The sequence below is a fragment of the Falco peregrinus genome, chromosome 1 (genome assembly GCF_023634155.1).
Source record: "Falco peregrinus isolate bFalPer1 chromosome 1, bFalPer1.pri, whole genome shotgun sequence".
NCBI lineage: Eukaryota > Metazoa > Chordata > Aves > Falconiformes > Falconidae > Falco > Falco peregrinus.
The window spans coordinates 50,995,571-51,015,615 of record NC_073721.1 but is presented as its reverse complement, the minus strand read 5'-3'; the positions used below and the strand labels follow the sequence as shown (position 1 = coordinate 51,015,615).

The following is a 20,045-nucleotide window of genomic DNA, read 5'->3' as shown; positions in this document are numbered from 1 at the left end:
TTTGTTGGCCGTTGGTGGAGTGTTGGTAATCGCAAGGTTGAGGTGGATCGCTGTGTCTGCGTGCAACAGCCTTTAGATGCTGGTGGTGGTCAGCAGGGTCACCGGAGCCTGACTTCTCCGTTTGTGCTCGCGCATCCTAACGATCATTTAGTTGTGGAATTAGTGCCATAAACAAATGGGTAGTTATTTCATTTAAGACTGAAGGAGAGACTTCAGGCTGTAACTTAACCTGACATCTCACAGTACTTGAGATTTCCACAACTGTTTTGTTGAGGGAGAAAATGGTTTGATGCATTTCTCTTCTGTCTCGGCAGTGCAATGAAAGGGAAACTCTTAAATATGTATCTGCTAAATATCAACTTAGTTACTGATCAAAACCACCCCACTTGTGAAATTTACTGGATATCAAAGTTTTTGTACCTGAAACCGCTGGCAGGACCAAGTGCAAAGCAGAGGCCGAGGGAGTGTAGGTGCTTCTCTGCAGCGGACTCACCACTACCTGTGGGGCAAAGTGCCCCGCACAGACCGTGCTCCAGGGCATTCTCCCCCATAAGTAGCCAGGAGCGGCTTTGCTAATTCAGAAATCACGCTCTGTTTATATTAAGCCCAAATTGTTTGCAAAAACTGGAAGCAATTCAGCTTGTGCAGTTTTAGAGCTAATTATGTGTATGGAAAATACTCAACTGTACCAAGAATGTAAGAAATCCTCTAATTTATTCAATACATTGTTTCACAACATATTTCACACTGACTGTTGCCACTGAACCAAACCTTATCTCAGGTCATTTGCATTCATCTCCTGTCTGTAGATTGAAAAAAAATAAAATAAAAATAATTCTGATTTTCTTAGTTTATTCAGTAATTGCCAAATGGGTTCTGGTGCAGCAATGCAGACTCCATGTACTAAACTTTTCCAGTTGCTTTTTACAAAACCTTTTGCAGACAAAACCCAATGAAGATAGTCAGTGAAATGCTTTTCACTCAAGTTTATTAAAGTAACTAAATATGGCTAGGGTCTGAATGTGGAATGGTTTACAGTTTTATTACCAATTCTTTTTTTTCTTTTTTTTTGGCTCATGCTGGTGAACCCCAATGTCCGAGCTAAAGGTGCTTACACAACTTACTAGTTGGGACAGGGGAGTGGGAACCAATCCTGCACTACTATCAGTGATATATCTGTAGGATGCCAACTATAGACACATGAGTTTTATTTCATCCACCAATCATTTTGTTGTAGCATGTTGCAATTCTGCATGTCTTGGCTACAATGGTTAAAAAAAAATTCTCTGAATGAGTGGACAGTCAAGACTAATATTTATTTTAAAAAAGTAAAACTAAATTGTAAGCACTTTTTTGTAAAACCAATGTCTGTTTTGTTACATACTTTTAATGTTGTGCTTTGTAAATGTCTTATTTGTGTAATAAATAAAGTTAATGCAAGTAGAAGTGCTGGCACTTACATCCAGAAAATGATGTAATTCCATTTTATTTTATTTTTAAATACTTTCTGGCTTACTAATCAAGCAGCAACCCACCCAGTTTTCCTCTTTTATTATTTTGTTAAACTCTGGCTTCAGGAGAGTTCAACAAATGTTCGTAGTAAATGGATATAATTTCCTAGTTAGCAAACCAGTCATTAAAGAATACCTCTGGTGTACATTATTACAATGATCAATCAATATCAAAGTACTGAGCAAAAAGAGAGGAAAGGAATTCACCAGGACAGCTAACTAAAATCTGGGAAAATAATGTTGATTAAGATGGATTTGAATGACTTCAACACTGAATCTGAGGCACTCTTTTTAACAAATTGTTTTCAGGCTTAATAACATTTATATATACTACACTACACACCTCTCAGGAATATTATTGTGAGTACAGTCAGCTTTTTTTCCATGGCTTTTTCTCAGCATGACTGATTAAATGATTATTTCCATTTTTGTTTGTGCTGACAGAGATGACAAAAAGATTATATTCCTGTAGAGGGAAAGGGTGAGACAAATCCACGAGGACAAATTAGATTTATTGTGAATCAGATTACTTGCTTTGAAATATTATCGTCTAGTAAAAACTTTTCATGCTTTTGGTTTATGTTCAATTGTTTCATCCCAAGCTTTCCAGCAGGTCCGAATGATCCATTCATGCTCATCATCATCTAAAAGGGAGATAAAGAGAACACCAAATATCGCCAGGTCAGATCTGCTCTTTGCATCACTAGGGTCCAGCTCAAACAAGCAATTTTTCCTTTGAGAAATAAATCCATTTTTAGCCACTGGAATCTCTTAGAACACATTTTTGTTTGTTTCTTTAAAGGATTGTGTGCTGTTGTGTGGGAATTTGTCAGGGCAGGGGTACTGGATCTGTGGCAATGACTCTGATTATTTGTCTGTTTGATAAGATTAGCTTGGATGGAATGATGAGATTTACATGTATAGATTTTATTTTTTTTACTTTTTGGCAGGTGGTGTGCAGGAGATATGTTGAAACTATCAGAAATGAAGATACATGTTTTTTAAATACTATGTCTGTGTTGCTTGTCAGTTCATAAAAAGTGAAGGTAAAGAAAAATCTATAGACAAACCCTAGGTTCTTGTCCTCCAGCTTTTCTCTCAATGCTCTTTTTGAAATGCATGTTATGGCAGGTATTGATAAGCTGATATAGTGGCTGACAGACCTATTTTAGACCATCTTCTGTGTCCCTTGTTAGTATTCACGTCTGTCATATTTAGTCTCAGAGCATAATGACAGTGAGGAAAGAAAAAAATCAAAGACAATGTAGGGAAAAACAACTGTCCAGCAAAGTTTGAATATAAATTTTGTGTATGATTACAAAAAAATAACTTGGTAAATGTTAAATTGTGGCTTCTTAATTCTAAGGATTTAAATAGTCTTGTCTCCAAAAACTGTTCTGCAGTTCTTTTGTGTTTGTGTAGGGGAAAAGAGAACTATGTAGTAGACCAGGAAAAACAAACTTCAAAAAGCCTTGAAAAAAATCAAAGCATTACTTAAAACAATACCTGTGTTTATTTTTATATAAATGAAATATATTAGAGCTGCTTCTTGTGTTTATCACTGTCTTAACAAATTCAGATTAGCTGCTTGTGATGTGTGTTTGTAACCTGCCTCCATCTAAATTTTAAGGGGTTTATAGCAGCCTGAAAAGAATACCTGAAAGAATAGGTGATTGTGAGAAGGATGGAGCTGAGGGGGCTGTAATCCCGGTACCGCGACCATCGCTTGGCATAGCACAAAATCCCATTTATTTACACAGCTGCCCTGCACAGCTGAGGGCCCTGCTTTGGTAGGTCAAAAGAGATCGAGAAAGAAGCGTGTTGCATGTAAGGAGTCAAATCTTCACAGAGATCTTTTGACTGTGGAACTACACCTTTAAGTTAAAGCGACATAGTAGCATTTGAAATGCAACGGTAGGAAGGTCCTGGGAATGAAGTTGGGCTAATCTAAGAAGTGAGAGTTCTCTGAAGGGTATGTGACAAACGGGGTCTGCACAAGTCTTCAGGCTTGGGGGCTTAATCTTCTTGATTGCAGTGGGGTTTGAATCAGGTCAGCTTTGTCTTTCTTTTTTTTCTTCCTTTTGTTTTTTCATGCTAGCCTCCCCTTTTTCTCATCCCTGGCCGTGTGAGTTGAGTGCATGCCCTTGCTTCTCGTAAGGTGCTGCTCACACACAGCTCCATTGGCATCCTAGTAAAAGACGGCTTAGGGAAAGCATGTGCCAAGGCATTTATCCCTTGTCTGAACGGCAGCACTCATCTGCCACCCCTGACAGACGGTGATCAGAAAGGCTGGTGGCTCACAGGAGGTTTTAGCTAAGAGCCTGCGCTCCAGTCTGCTTTTTGCGTACGGTCACTGGTTTCCAGACAAAGTGCTTGCTTGTGCCTACTGACTCTCTCCTCATTTCTCACTCGAGGGTGCTGGCTTGCAAAGCTCAGTTTTGGTGGTGAGCACCCACCTTTGAGCAGCACCCTGGGTGTGTGAATGGGTTGGAGAACACACTTGTGTTGCCATTGTTCCACAGCTCAGCCTGTAGCCTCGCTTTAATGGCTGAAAAATGGTTACCTTTTGGACAGGATAGCTAAGTCCAGCTCTTTCTGTGTTTCACTGACATGATCTCTTTCTTTATTCCCTATGCCTATGAATCCATAGGTCCATAAGGAAATACCCTGTAAATGGCACATATCTGGGTATAAACGAGGAGAAAAAAAATGCTGAAAAATATGTTAAAAGGGAAATTAAAAAGATGAGCATGCTTAAAGACCACGCAATCTGTACAGAGGCAGAGATTCCACTGAGGGCTGCAGCAGGAATGCAAATGTGGTCCTTAAGCTTTCTTAAAAACAACAGCAAAGCCATAATCAATGTGCTGGCTTTTGTTCTATGCACTAGGTGTTCCAGCATGGTAATGATGTGATCACGTGAGCCTCGGCTGTAACAGATACTGTCCAGCCTGGGTAGCTCTGTGATTTTAATTGGAATCGCCTTAACTAAAAAAAATAATAATAACAATTTATCAGAGCTTGTAGTAATTGCAAGAAAATGAAACTTGATCTATTTCTGCCGCGGTGAAGGAATAAACAAAACTTACATATGCTATACATCACTACTATTTACCTCTTATTTGTGTACAGTTATAAGTGGCTCACCTGAGTACTAGAAATAATCAGCCTGCCTTCCTAGTGAGAAATCTACAGCACTCACTTAGCTGAGCATCAAGGGTATAAGCACCAAGAAAGGCAGATGCTAGCTTGGCTTCATAGAACAGGTTTCCAACATATCCTTGGTTTGTCTAGATTGTTTCCTTCTGCACTCTGGGTTTTCATGGTCTCCTAGGGAAGCATGCAGGGCTGGTTGCCCTGAAGATTTTAGCCTCCCCGGACCCATTCCAAAATGTCTTGGTTCATGCAGTGATCTGATCCCATGCAAATTAAATACGTGTTCATAAGCTCTGCTTAACTTGTATGTAATCCTAATCAGATGTAAAAACTGAATGAGCTATATGAATTTCAACTTTGTATATGAAAAGGAAAAACAGATGTAATGACTAAATGTGTATTCCAAAAAATAACCGAAAGCAAATCCCCAGAACTGCCATCCGACCCAGCATACCATGCTACTGGTCCTTGGTCTAGGTAAGGGGAAATGAAAGAATTGATCCAGCACTGGGAGAAGAACCACAAACCCAGAGATAAGAATGGCTCCAGGGCTAGCTATGTGAGAAGAGGAAATATTAGAATGTAAAGAGTTAAGCTATGGTAAAACATACTTTTGCTACACTAAAGAAGACTGGTTGATAATTACTGTAGTTTTAGGGCTATTTGAATCAGTGCAGCTGCAACCTCTTCAGTAGTAACCCCTGAAACAAGACAAACTGGGTTTATTGTACTGAACAAGTCTTAAAGCTCCTCCCTGATTGTTAGTAATTGGCAGCAATGGACTTAACAGCCTCTTGACTACCCTTTTTACACTCTACCTGACTGTGCAGCTAACAATTTAAATCACAGATGCCGATCCTTCTTTGTGGCAGCTGCTTGTTAACTACACGTTCCTCTTTTTCTGTCACTGGCTGCTTCCATAACCCTGCAACACCAGGGTTAGATTGGAGAATCACATTTCATCAATATTTAAAATGGAATTAAACCTTGAAGTTTGATTAATGCTACCAGATAGTGAGTTGTAATTACTATTTTGCAAATTGCAATTGTTTGAATATGTTAATATGATTGTCTAAGCACATCTTCACCTTCAGAAGTAATTTTCCCTTTAAAAAAGATTTGAAAAAAATACAAACTCTTTAATCAGTGGTAAATTATCACCCTGTGCACAATTAGGTAGTATGGGGTTCTTCATGTTGTGTGCTGAATTTTCTGTCAGTATATTTATCTTTAAAAGTTTATCCATTTTTTTAGATTTTCCTCAGTAGAATAAACATTCATGGAACAGACTTTGCTGAAACAGGACTAACCATGTTGATATTCGAAGGTAAAGAAAAAAAGCTTTGTCTGAAAATTTTATTGCAATCTGGTGCATCCCTGTTCAGTTAGTAAATGTTAACAAGTTATTTTTTCCAAAATTAGTGAAATATAATGATTATTATCATGTCATATCATTGAAATCTTGAAACAGAGAGAGATTAGTGAGAGATCTTAATGGGTGAGCTGTTAGCATATATGACCAATTATTCTGAATTATTTTCTTGTGTCTTGATCAAAAATAAGGTAATTTTTCTAGTGCCCACAAAATGTATTTTGAATATTGTGCGTCAGAGCCTCAGCCAGCCCAAACTGGGATTGCTTCTCTTTTATTTTTGTAATTAATTCAGGCTGTTTTCATTAAGCAGGCAGAGGCAAATGGAGCCAACCCTGGTAGTCACCTGCACGACTGATCCCCAGAAACAGCATCTGCCCACAGTAGATAATTAACCAGGGGTGCAAGTCCTACTGGTCTACTGTTGGACACTGTCTACACAGTCAACAAGTCAGTTTGGATACAGTCGTCTTAGGCAAATCAGACCCAATTAAATCTGTTGGTCGTACTGTGCTCCTGTAAGTAATCCATTTCAAAATTAGTTCTTCTCAACAAATACTGCTTTGCAACGTTCTTCCTGGTTTTGGGGAAGCTTTAGGGGAAGCTCCAAATGCCAGCAAAGTTCAAACAGGTGTCTGTCAAAAATGCTGTTAGGTGTATTCCACAGTGAGCTCAAACTGCAGCCAACTCAAATCAGTGGATTTCTGCTCAGCATCTCTGCAAAATGAAACCACTTGTCTAATTTTCAATGCTCAGTCTAAAAGTAGTGGCAGAAGAGACTTCCCCAACTACATGCTCCAGATTTATCTCTCAAATAGGATTAGAAACAGCTGAAAATTCAGGGTGGGCTTGCTTCAGGGTGCTTCCAAGGGATGACTTGAAAATACACTGTAATTTAGGTGCATTTAATCATCATACATTAAATGCATATTGCAAAGTTTGGAATTACTTGTTTCTAACTATCGCATTTCTGTGTTACTTATGGAAACCTCAGCTGTGAGAGACTTCTTAGGACTCTGCATGCTTAGGTGTCTGCCATGATGCAGAGTGGAGAATGTCAGCAAACAGCAGTACTGTCGTGTAGGCTTCCGGCTTTGCCCTCTTCACCAATGCTTTCCCAGGAAACCACCTAGAGGTGTGCAGGAAGATGTACTGCATTGAAATTAGAATACTTAGTGGCTTACACAGGGGAAGAAGCTACATTGTTCACCTCAAAAACCTTTTCTGACTCTGTGTTAGGTCTTCATATGGCACTTCGTAGTTGTATGTGTTCCTGGTATCTTAAAGACTTTGTCAGCACTGGAGGCCTGATGCACCAATGCACTCCAAAATTCAGATCCTTGGTTCCCTCCTCTGCCCAAAGGCAAGCCGAGACCAGGCACGAGCGGGCATTATTCCTTCGCTTTACTCTGTTAAAGGCCACGCAAGCAAGGAGGGAAGTAGATGTGCCCTGGTGTGTGCCCACATCAGAGGCTCACAGCTCCAGCGTACTCGCGGACACAGCCATGCGCTAAGAGCAGCTTGCCATGACTAGGGCTTGTAAGAGGGTCTGTTTACAACAGACAATCCTTGACCAAGAGCTGAGTTTCCTCTGTTTGCACGGGGCCAAGCCCACACAGACCATTGTAAACAACAATATCATTTAATTCTTTCGCATGCCTGACTCCTCCCATCACCCGCAGTGCAGTTTATCATGTTCTTCCACTACACAATTACAATCACATGTTGATAGCATCTCAGCCATGGATTCTGCCTGGCACACCCCTTTCATTTCCACTGCCTGCTCTGGGTCCCTAGCACCACTTTCCTTACTGCACCTGACCCCACCAACATCAAGGCTGGCAAGAAAATGGAAAATATGTTTTCAATTAACCTTTGCTTCCACCCACAAATTCTCACCCTTCCATTTACTTTTAATTACTGTAATTCCAAAATGGCCCTCAAATGAACTTTCCACCTCTTGTAAAACTTGTTTTCACGCAAACTGTATAGTTGAATATAGGTGCCTATAAGACTTGTGTATAACCTATTTAACGGAGTTACAATAGGATGGCTAGCACACAAAGTTGTTATTCTTGGCATGCCACTATTTGGAACTGAAACTTCCACAGTTTTCAAAATGATAAGTATTCGAAGACCAGGAAACCACAAGGAACAATGTATCTGCAAAAGCTACAGCTACTGAAATTACTGTAGTAACTTACATCACAATGCATATATTAATATTATCAGTGTTGGCTATAGTCTTGAATTTGAATCATGTTGGTTCATAATCTATTTTACTGAATGGAAGGTATTTTATATTAAAACTTGTAAGCCAAATTTAATCTAAAAATATTTTCTTGGTTACATGAATTAGAAATCTCCAGCTACCTCTGTCACCTGAGCAGCCTTTGACACTGAGAAAGCCGCAATAAGTATGCCTTTCTCCATGGCATTCAAAATGTGCCTGATCTTAACACACTCCTATATAGAAGATCTGAAAAGAGCATATGATGGGTTGGACAATTAGTCCAATATTTAAAAAAGTGTTTAGGGCAGAGGCAGAATAGACATGAAACTACCCTTAGATGCCTGGGATCTTCTCCTTACATTAAAACACGACTCAATTTCCTTCTGTCATCTTCACTTCGATACTCATTCATTTGCCTTGCCCACGCAGCAGTCCCCAGTTTGTTACTTGCTTATGTTCTGCCTTTCCTCCTTCTAAGATTTTTCTGCTCAACTGATTTATTTGTTAAGCATTGGAGATCATTTAGGTCCAAACCTCTCAGATCGGGACAAAAGCCATCTAACTAAAAAATGGGAAGAGATAGATGGGTGATACTAGGAGATCCAGATGAAAGAGCTCCAATACAATTTCTAACCTCCCTCTTAATGTAATATTTTCCAAATCTTCTAACTATTATAGAAGCAGTGAGTCTGGAAAGCAAGTATCAGAAAACTTGAATGGAGGCAAAAAACCTGTGTCCGGGACGAGAGACATAAGTATATCAGAGATGGAGGAGATGAGACCAAAAGGTGAATTTGTACAGACCTGTGTAGAGCCTCGTGGGCAAAGAAAACAGCTGAGTGCATGGCAGAGAGAGAAAATATTTTTTGTAGTGTTGTTTTGGAGGAATATGAATCAAAGAGGCCAGAAAGAGGAGTCAGCAGTAAAAATGACAGGCCCTCCAGCTGTTGCAAGAAAAGCAAAGGGCTACTCACATTTGTATGCTCTACTTGTGTAAATGCAGAGTAGTATTGGTTCTCTGTTTTACAAAGCCCTGTTTTCAGAAATAAGTTTGCCAGCCAAAGTAAAGAGAAAAAGATCAATGGATTGCAATAAATGGCATTTAACATAAAAATGAGTAAAATTTACAATTCAGTTAACTTGTTAAATGTCAAAAAATCAGCAAACAATAGACACAATTTGTTTTGTTCAGAGCCCAGAGGTAGAGACCAAATCCTCTAAATTAATTTCTGCAAAAGCTGTTTTTTTTTTCCAAACAGGTCTGGATCCTATTCGTTGTAGAATATACTGATTACCAACTATTTTTAAGAGCTTTACACAAACATTATTTCTTTTGTTGTGTGAAATGCAGAATCAGCCATCTGGCAAATGCCCCAGAGCTAAAATCTTTTACATGACATATAATTCAAAATGATTAAATATACAACAGAAAATAGCTATAGCATTGCACTTAAAATAGCATGAACTTTTACTGCCGATCAAAACTGATTTCTTTAGCTTAACAAGTATCCAAAGAACAATTATTTGAAGAGCTTTTAAGAGTTTCAATATGTAGGAACTAAACCTCATCTAAATTCAGTATCTTAAGTCAAATAAAAAGGAAACAAATGTACAAAAGATTAAATGGTCCTGCGTTATAAGTAGACATTTAAATCTATGGGAAGCTAAATTCATGTGAACAAAAATACTATATTCCCTCTGTATGTGTATTGCTGGGGCTTTCCTCTCCATCGCTAAGGGCATCTGCCAAAACAACTCTTACATTCTTAGGCAATGACTAGGGACTAGCCTGGAATCAGACTGTTCATCCACTCCCTCCATCATCAGAATGGGCAATTTCAAAGAAGAACAGGGAATAAAGCTCTGTGCTTGATCCCTAAGTGCAGTCAATCTTTTTTCCTGCACCACAGTCAACTTTAAGTTAAACTTGCTGTCTTTCTTCCAGAAATACTCCAGGCCTGAAAAATTGCCAGCTCCTCATCCCACACCCAATTCTCCAGTAGTTTATGAGAAAGAGCACGCAAACATCTGCATGTATTTGGGGTACATGAGGGTAGGTACAGAAATATTACTCTGCGTAATTATTGAGTGGTTATGGCTCTGCTTCTCAACTACATTTTTCAGACAAGTCAAAGTCTACATTTCCCAAAAAGTTCTTGGAGCAAGTCAGATCAGAGTTGTAAGACAAAAAAGGTCTAAATGTAGGAGATCTATCGCATGGATTTTTGCATACTTGGATAAACCTGAAATGGATGAACGCATTGCTGTCAACCTTCCAAAAATTTTTTCTTCTAAATTCTTTCAGACCGAACATGAGAACCTTCATCCCAAGGTAACAATGTGAGGAAACTTTAAGTTTGTAATTAGTAAGGCTTAGAATTAAAATGGCTTTGCACTCTTGCCTGTGGAGTTGGGTCAGCCTCACAACCAAGGAACCTCAGATGTTCTAACCCAGACTTTTCTAAACTGTAATAAAATAATGTTCTTGAATCTTGACCTTTTCAAGCTCATAATGATTCCTCGAGCAGCAGGATTTTTCCTGCTGCTTTTTCAAGACTTTCAGACTTGTAGAAATCCTAAGCTGATTGCTGGCTGGTTTGGGATTGCTGCAACACCAAAACCCCTCCTCTTAGTAAGACACTTGTCCTGGTTTTCTGGGCCTAACCCTGCTCTTAATAACATACATTTTAATTCAGTTACCTGACTGAGTTTTTAGTGTAAAGGCAGGCTTTGTGCCTTCCTGGTCTTGATGTTATATGAAGAGATGTATATATTTCAGGTAATACTGCAGTATAGAAAGGTATCCTATGCACCATACACATACTAATTAAACCTGGAGATGGAATATGAAAGTAGTAGCGCAAATATTCTCATATTACAAAGAGCAAAAGCATGTTTTTCATTATTTAATGCATCCTTGGGAGAACCACAGGAGAAACAAGGCAATTTTCATCAGAATTATCTTTGCTTTTTATCAAGAGAGGTGACCCAGGCAATGTCCTATCATCGTTTCCATCTCGGTATAACAAAATGTCTATTTTTGATGGTATTTTCTTTTTGAAAGCTGTGGGCTTCTCCAATATTTGGTGGTCCTAAAGCCTGAATGTCACAGCTTTCCTGTACCTCCCTGCTTTGCATTAAACATAACAACATGCATTTTCTACTTTTCACTGAAAAACTGGGAAATATTCCCATCTTTCTATTGACCAAACTCTATTACAAAGGTGCCAGAAGTCCTATTTCTGGGAAAAAAAGGGGAAAAAGTAATATTCTTAGTTGAAACAGGAGTCTAGTCCCAGTATCTATTCAAAATAAACAGTGTATCTTCTTACAAATGAGCATTCCCCTTCTTATTTATGTGTCCAATTTTACGTACTTCGCAATACTGGAAAAAAGAAAAGATTGAAGAACATATGGAGAATCAAGAGAAATTTGAGCATCCCCGAGGAAACAGAGGTTTAGGGACAGAGTAATAACTGCAAGATTGTAATGAGAATTTGGAAAACTTTGCTAGATAAAAACGTATAACAAAACTGTTGCTGTCATTTCATTCCCTGGGCCTGATTATGTTTTCATGATGGGCCTTTGCACTGCTCTAACAGTAAGAACTCTTTAAGTAAACGAGTATCAGACCTCCACGTTATTGAAATGCAAAGCTTGCCAAATTTAACAGGATCTCTGCAGTACTCTACATCCACTCGTCTTGACAAAGAAGTGGTGGAAGCAAACTTGATAGTTTCAAATGGCATCTATTTTCTTCTTTTCTGGAAAGGTACCTGGATGCTGCCAGTCTGGAGTGCCAAGGCTGTATGCTTCCTTGCCTTCTTTCACAAACAGCCGAGAAACAATCAGAAATTGCTTCATAATAGGCCCAGGGTGAAAGGTGAGAACTGGAGTATTCTGAAAGCCTGCTGCCAGACCCGAGGAAGATAGTGTCATTTTGGTAAACCTGTCAAGCTGTTGTAAGAACTTCCTGAATGCTTCCTACCATCTGCTTTTGATGCTTTCAAGACTTGGCTGGAAGCCTGGAGGTTTTCCTGCTCCTTCCTGCCCACCCTATAATGGAGTAATTCTGGATCTGTTCCCTGTCCTCCCAGCCTCTTCCTCAGTTTCTTCTGCTTACAGCTGGGGTTTTTTTCTTTTTTCTTTTTTTTTTTTTCTTTACTGCAGTGGCCTTGTGCCCTGAATCATCTCTCCTGGGGCGGTAAGAGTTCCTCTGATGTTGAACAAGTGCCGGGTTTTTCAATTGTGTTCATGTTCTTGAGAGGAAGGGTCTGGCCTACATGACACATTCCTTCTTCACACTCACATCAACAAGTTTAACTTTGTGTACAGGGCTCTCAATGGAACAGCCACACAAAGCACATCTCTGATGACTCCATCAGACTGCACGCTGCACTGGTCTGGTTAGTGAATATTGATTGATATAATTTGTAAGGTTTGAGATAAATGTCATAAAGGACAATGAGTTCAAAGAACAGATTAAAAAACAATAAATTGAATTCCAAGGCGTTCCCTCCTGTACTAATCTGTGTAGGTTCCTGTGTTTTTGGAAAGCATGTTGCTTATCTTCCTCATCAGTAGGCCCACCGCATTCCAGTATTTTGGATCAATGCCATTTGTAATAATCTAGATCAGTTTTTATTCAACGTTTATAAAACAGGCCATGTATCATAGGGTATATTTTATAGCAGATGGTATCTCCAATTCATTTAACCCTCCCTTCACTTCCCTCCTCCAATATCACAGTGCATACTTATAAAAGCTCTTGAAAGTAGAACTGAGCAGAATTTTTTTTCAACAAATAGTAAATCTGCTGAAAAATGGAGTTTCAAAGCAACAAAACTGTTAAGCTGTGGCACATTGAAAATGAAATGTTCTTTCTTCTAGAAAAACCAGGTTTTGAAATTTGGACATTTTTTGAGGAAAAAAATGGGGTGGGTGGTTGCTTTCAAAAATAATTTTCATTGAAAAAAAATCTGCACTAAAAAGGTTAAATAGTCAGAACACAAAGCATTTGTTTCAGGTCAGGTTAGATTTTTTGAATTATCCCAGTGTCAACTATCTGGGGATCTTCTGTGTGTTTTTTAGCTTGAAAAGTTTCTCCTTTGGCTTGATGAGAACTGATTTTCCCTAAGGCTTATAAATTTGGGGACTTATCTATGAGACCCAGTATTTGCCAGACTCAAAGCACAGCTCTCCAAGGTGACAAGAAAGTTCCTTGTTCAGCAAGGGCTATTTAAACATAGCCCTAAGACTCATTTCAATAAAATGGACTATTCTAACATGCAGAGATAAGCACATACTTAAGCACTTTGCTGATTCACAACACAGAGTTTAGTAGCTTTCAGGATCAATGATGTACACCTTACAACCACTCCCATACTTGAGATCATAATGGAAGAGATTGAAGGTTTTTCTGAGATTAACATACCAAATGGTAATAAAATATATTTATTCCTATCTGCTTGGGAATACTTCATTATAATTTTGCAAAATATTATTTATACAACCCTGGGGATACATAAATCGCTGATAAAAATAAACAAGTAGAAAATATTTTAGCTTAGTAATAACAGAACCAAATCATGGATTTTTTAAAATGTTTTAGCTTTAATCACACATCCTAGAAGATATGACAAATAAACTCATCTTAGTTTACCTTGTAGAAGAAGTTAATGATACCTGAGTTTGTACTCAACAATAACTTAGGTTTCAGGATTATAGAGTCCATTACCACAGTCGTAACAACAGTCCGGGATTTTTTTGTGAGGATCCAGATTTGTAAGCTGAGAAATGCCTAAAGGAAAAAAAAAAGGTTTTCTTTAATTTGGCTTTTTTTTTTTTTATTTGTGCCTTTGATCAAGAAAACTAAAAAATATTACTCTCTATGGCATTTGCTATAAAAACAATGCAGTTACCTTACCATAAATTTTATAAACATTTTGTCAATTTTGTAGATGGAGAAATTAAAAATGGAAAAATGCATGCACAAAAAGTGTACAATAAAAATGTCACTTCGATTTCCTCAGTCATGGTCCTGTGATTCAACCCACTAAGCTGTGATTCACCCCACTAAGCTAACGTTACAAATATGCCCCCAAACTCCAAAAATGGGGCCAGGAGAGTCTTGCTGGCCTCATAGAACTACATGTCATCACTAAAATATTCAGTGTATAAAGAAGAGTAGTTTATGTATTACATTACGTATTTTAGTCACTTGTTCCTTCCACCTTTTGACTACAGACAAGTTATAGTATTATAAAAGTATTTAGCAAAAATATAGACTGGACACAAATGTTTATTTTGCAATCTACTAAAAAGCTCATGGGGCAGACATTCAAACTTTATTTGATGTCCTGGATGTAAACTAATTGCTTTTGCTCAGCTTCTCTATATTAAAAGCACACTGCTAATGCAGTGAAGGTGAAATGTATAAAAGGGTTAATCAGGATATCAAAAGCTGTAGATAACAAAGGCCTGTCCTGCAGGTCATCACTCCAGAAGAGACCACACTGAGGACGCAATGCTGCACGCTGTGCTACACTGCGCTGGTGGAAGGTGGTGTCAGCATTCTTCTGGCAGCGTCGTATGGTCAGGTCCTGAAATTAGCCAGAGCAGTTCTGCTCCATGTTAGTCATGTAGCTGAATTAATCTTTCTTAAGCAAAGTTGTTAGTATAATTCCTTCCAGACTCTTAGGATCGCAAACGCAGTTCAGTACCTGGTGTTTTAAGACCAGAACAGATTTCTGTATAAAATCTTCTGTCGTAGCCATCACAGTAATGCCATTTTTTATCTTTGTATTCAAGACCATCTGCAAAAGTGTATTTCCCCTGCAAAACATGTTCAAGCACAGAGTTAATAAACATGATGGATGGATTGAGTACAAACAAGGCTAGCATTGCCGCTGCCAGAACCGCGCGTTAGCTGAGTGGAGTGAGTGCGTGGTGCAGCTCGGGTCCAAGTAGTGTTGGGAACAGTGTCTGCGGGATGCCCAGCCTCGAGCAGTGAGCTCCCCTTGCACATCAGGGTGTGAGATGCCACCTCACGTAGCCTTCCCCTCACACATTGGGGTGCAAGATGCCACCTCATGTAGCCTTCCTCTCACACACTGCGGTGCAAGTTGCCACCTCGAGCACTCAAGCAGCCCTCCCCTCACACACTGGGGGTGCAAGATGCCACCTCGAGCACTCAAGCAGCCCTCCCCTCACACACTGGGGTGCAAGATGCCGCTGAGGCGATGAAAGATTGGCTTGGCTCACAAATCCACATCTTTCACCCCAGTGCTTCCCCTACAGCATGGCCTCCAGGCAAGGCCGCTCCGCAGCGGCAGAGGCCCCTGGGGTGAGCTCCCCCGCCCGGGGTACCTGCGTGGGCACCCCGCGGTGCCAGACCGCCCGGTATCTGCCGCCGTTGGGGAAGAGCAGCTCTCCCTCACCGTCGAACATCCCGTCCCTCAGCGCTCCCCGGTACTCGGTGCCCGTCGGCAGCGTGTAGGAGCCCTGTCCCTCCATCCTGGAAGGGATAGGGCGGTCAGGCGGGGGGCGGCGGGCAGCCCCGCGCCCCCGCGCCCCGCCGGGCCCACCTGCCGCGCACGGTGCCCCCGCAGTACCGGCCGCCCAACGCCTCCATGGCGGCCCGGCCCGGCCCGACGGCGCGGCCGCGTCACCATGGCAACGCCTGCGCCCGCCGCCTGCGCGCCTGCGCGCTCCCGCCCCCTGCCGGCGGCGCCTGCGCGATGGCGGGCGGGCGCTGAGGGGAGCTCAAGGAGAGCGGCGGCGCCATGCCCGGCTCCCTGCAGGTGCCCTCCCTGGAGGAGCTCGACGTGCAGGAGGTGAGTGAGCGGCCGCCGCCGCCGAGCCCTCTCCCCGCGGGGCAGCGCGGCGGGCCGGGGCCGGGGCCGAGGCGGCCGCCCCCATCGCCGCTCTGCCCCCGCTGTAGGTGCGAGTCAGCTCGGCCGTTCTGAAGGCCGCGGCCCACCACTACGGCGCGCAGTGCGACCGCCCCAACAAGGAGTTCATGCTATGCCGCTGGGAGGAGAAGGACCCGCGGAGGTGCCTGCGGGAGGGCCGCCAGGTCAACCAGTGCGCCCTCGACTTCTTCAGGTGAGCGGGGCCCGGCAGGCCCGGCCGCCCGAGGGTGGCGGTGTCGGGGGAGCTGCGGGCCCGGCTGTGCGGTGTGCTGCCAGGCACTGGGTTTAAGTAAAAACGCCGTCGTGGCCTTTGAAGTCTTTATTCTTGCTTCTTAAACTTTTAACCCTTGGGGATTGAGGCCGTGGCCGTTTGGCTTTGTTTATTTATATGTGAATTTATCCTTTTGCAGGAAGCTCTATGGCTTCTGTCCCAGAGCGAGAGGCCTAGGCCTTTGTCATGTTAGCAAAGGAGCGCAGGGAGGTGGAAGGCTTGCAGCTGCACCTTGCGACTTACTGTGAAGTGCAGGAAACAAACCCAAACTTTGTGTTTGTTGTCTGCCGTCTCTGTTTCATGGGCAACCTATTGTGAAAGCTTGAGTAGATACACCATTGACCTCTTCTGACCAAAAATGCAGGTCCAAGGTGTGTGCCAGTATCATGTTCTCAAGTTATTAGTAAAAGGCCAAGTTTGATTAGCTCAAAGCATGCCCACTTCCAGTCTAGCAGCTACTAATGAGAAGCCTCTGTTCTAAGAATGTCTTCTTGAGCTTAAGGTATCAAATTAATTTGGAAGCATTAGAGCGTTGTATAATGTAGGATAATTTATTTGGCAAAACAGGGATCTCATATGGAGGAGTTGTGTACATCTACCTAGTAAGAATACCTTCCACATATTAGTTAAGTTATTGCTATCCTTATGTAGCTACAATGACACAATTTTTACTGGTGTTGGTATCGAGTTCTGTTTAAAGACGCTTCAAATACTAAGTTTTCTGAAGACTTTAAATGTTCCTGAGAACTTAAAACTACAAAAAACACTTTATCACAAGTTGAGGTTTGAATGAGTAAGAGAGAAAAGCATTAAAATTGAAACACTTACTAATGATTTTCTGTCTGTGATCTCTTACAGGAAGGTTAAGATGCACTGTGCAGAGCCATTTACTGAGTACTGGACGTGCATTGACTACACCAACTTACAGGAGCTCCGCCGATGCAGAAAGCAGCAGGCAGTATTTGATAACTGTGTGCTGGAGAAGTTGGGTTGGGTGAGACCTGATCTGGGAGAGCTCTCTAAGGTAACTTCATAACTTTTTGATCAGATTGCCAGATTCTTCTCTCCCTTTTTATGGATGTTTTGTCCAGACCGGGTCTCAAACCCTTTTCCTGGCCAGAAGACGATTCATGAACTTGGCACTGGAACCTTGTGGACTTAACAGAAGTCAGGATCCTCTCAGCATTCTCCAGGGTTGCTATCCCAGGAGACTTGCACTTTTCTTACACAATGATGCTTACCCTTACTTTTTGCTTTTCCTGGCACAGAGACCTTTCCTTTAGGAGTGAAGATCACACACATGTAAAACTACTCTGTAGTTATGAGTGAAATTCCCCTCCCCTCTTTTTTTTGTTTGTTTTTTAGTAGTACTGTAGAGATAGGAGCTCTTATCAGATCAACAACGTGTGCCTTTTGGTACTTCATGGTAGTTCTTCCTTTAAGTTCTGTCTGAAATCTCGCTTTTCTGTTAAATGCTGTGAGAAGTTGTGTAATTTTTTCTTTCTTCTCTCCAGGTTACGAAAGTGAAGACAGACCGTCCTATACCTGAGAATCCCTATCACTCTAGACCTAGACCAGAGCCAAATCCACCCATTGAAGGAGAGCTGAAGCCTTCTCAATTTGGCAGTAGGCTCTTTTTCTGGTCCTGGTAAAGTGGGCAGACTGCTGTGACTGAAGTGGAAAGATACATTGAATGTACATTGTCCAGTGCGCACTGGACATAACTTTAATCATTAAAGACCCCCAAAATGTTACATGGCTTAGTAGACTTCTTTAAACATATTCACACATCATGGCAACTAAGAAAATGTATCTCCCTGTTTTACATGGCGCTCTGTGCAGTTGTATAGCCCTTAGGACCCTCTCAGCACTTGCCATGTTAGTTGTTTGATAGTAACTACTGGGCTTGTCCAAGATGTATATAACTGTAGCTTGAGTCTTTAACTGCTGCTTATTGAGAATCACTTGCCGCTTTGATCAAGGAAGCCTTGAGAACAAAGAAGTTGTTAATGTCTTCCCTTAGTTTTGCAACTGATAATTATGCTTTTTTTTTTTTCCAAGGGGCTCCTATATAGGTTTAACCTAAAATCTATCTCGGAGTAAGGGTTTCATGGAATCTGTGGCTTTTGCTAGGTATGAGGTCAGTACTGTTTCTGCAATAAAGATCCTTGTTCTACTTGCCAGCTACTCATTCCGTGTGCAGCTAGGTTTAGTGGCTTCCATTTTTTTACATTTTTATTGGGGGAACGCAAGCTACTTCATTAGAAAAATCACACTAAATTTTCAACAACTTTAAGGAAAAATGACCTCCTAAAGGATCTTCTTGTCCCATTAAGCAGTGTAACACGGTGAAGTGGCCTGTCTTCTGTCTCAAGGACCTGACTTGCAGGGTTTGGGGCAAATCCTTCCCACTGTTTCACTGATACTCTTTTTGACAGAGAAGTAAATCAACTTTCTTTATCTTTTCCATAATAAAAGTGCTGTGTTTCTTAGGAAGTAGATCTGCTCTTTTGTCCACTTCTACCCAATAGCAAGAACCTTATTACAAAAGTCAGAAAACATTACATGGACTTTTTTTTTCACAAAGCCACGTGTAGTTCAGCATGTTACAGGGCCAGGTTGTGTAGTGTGAACCAAAGCAAAGACGAATAGTGCTTTTCTCCTTGAGTAGCTGACTGTTACTAGGATGTGAAGAGTCACCATCTCCTTGTTTGGGGTAGGATTAAAATGTAATGGGTCTGTAGCTGCAGTGTATGTTTCTGATCCACAGAGCCAGAGGGAAAATTGTGTAACGTTTATCTAAAAATAGCTCATGCACTGTGTGGCTTGTGGGCTCTTGATACTTTCTGCTTGGGTGTGTTGACTGAAGCTCGGGGCAGGTGCTATGGCATACGTGTTTGTGTTTTAATGTACATATCATACTGTATTAGCAGATCCTTGTCTGGATTTGTGAGATGGTGTGCACCTTTGCAGTTTCTCCTTGCAGATCACTGCCAGCATTTTGGAGCAGCCACGTACTGCTGAAGGATAACCCCTTTTCTGCAGAGACTGAAATTAGGACAAGCTTGAGGTCTAATTACATTCAGCTGAGTGAGTGAAATGAGGTTTGGCCAAGCAAAGGATAAATTGTTCTGGGACGTTAGCACGTGTCACGTCTGATCTTTTGTTGCTGAACCACTCCAATAGTTAGGCAACCTTGCAGAAACACTTTTTAGATATTACTTACCATGTTTTGCTAATAACTATTGTCAGCACAATGTATGAAACCACTGCACTGCTGAACATCTGCTTTTGAATAAACAGGCACGGGCATTCCAGTAGTCAGCCCCTAATCATAATTAAAGAGTATTTTCCCTATTAATTTTTTTCTGAAAAGAATGACATGCATAAATCGGGGTGCAATTTTTCTTAAGCAGTCTTTTATGAACCCCACCCTTAAGTTGGCTAATACTGTAGGCAAAAAGAATAGTGATTTATGCTGCAGCCTCAAAGGTTTAAGATTGTTCATCTGTTCATCTCCTACCTCTTGGGTCAGAGGTGGTTGATCCAGTAATGATACACTTGCCACATTTAAAAGTAAGAATTAACT

At 41.1% G+C, this 20,045-nt stretch overlaps 2 protein-coding genes across 3 annotated transcripts; one reads left to right on the top strand and one right to left on the bottom strand.

The window, feature by feature from the left end:
• Positions 1-539: 539 nt before the first annotated feature.
• On the bottom strand, positions 540-15,963 carry MORN5 (MORN repeat containing 5). The gene is given in 5 exon segments (XM_055816022.1): positions 540-2,155; positions 13,935-14,072; positions 14,995-15,106; positions 15,641-15,788; positions 15,859-15,963. Coding segments are annotated over 5 exon segments (525 nt in total). The 5' UTR covers positions 15,906-15,963; the 3' UTR covers positions 540-2,075.
• NDUFA8 (NADH:ubiquinone oxidoreductase subunit A8) lies at positions 15,918-18,210 on the top strand. 2 transcript variants are annotated; one of them, XM_055816032.1, is made up of 4 exons: positions 15,954-16,107; positions 16,215-16,378; positions 17,315-17,480; positions 17,971-18,210. In XM_055816032.1, exons 1-4 carry the CDS (start codon positions 16,057-16,059, stop codon positions 18,106-18,108), a joined length of 519 nt encoding a protein of 172 aa, XP_055672007.1. In that variant the 5' UTR covers positions 15,954-16,056; the 3' UTR covers positions 18,109-18,210. The 2 variants fall into 2 exon arrangements, with proteins under 2 accessions (XP_055672014.1, XP_055672007.1); XM_055816039.1 differs by lacking the exon at positions 16,215-16,378 and having other exon boundaries at positions 15,918-16,107.
• The last annotated feature ends 1,835 nt before the right edge of the window (positions 18,211-20,045 follow it).

What these genes read in the sequence shown, in the direction of transcription:
- NDUFA8 (XM_055816032.1), top strand. Translation starts at nt 16,057, where the DNA reads ATGCCCGGCTCCCTGCAGGTGCCCTCCCTGGAGGAGCTCGACGTGCAG. An exon ending in AGGAGCTCGACGTGCAGGAG is followed by an intron (nt 16,108 to 16,214) that starts GTGAGTGAGCGG and finishes CCCCCGCTGTAG; the next exon opens with GTGCGAGTCAGCTCGGCCGT. An exon ending in TGCGCCCTCGACTTCTTCAG is followed by an intron (nt 16,379 to 17,314) that starts GTGAGCGGGGCC and finishes GATCTCTTACAG; the next exon opens with GAAGGTTAAGATGCACTGTG.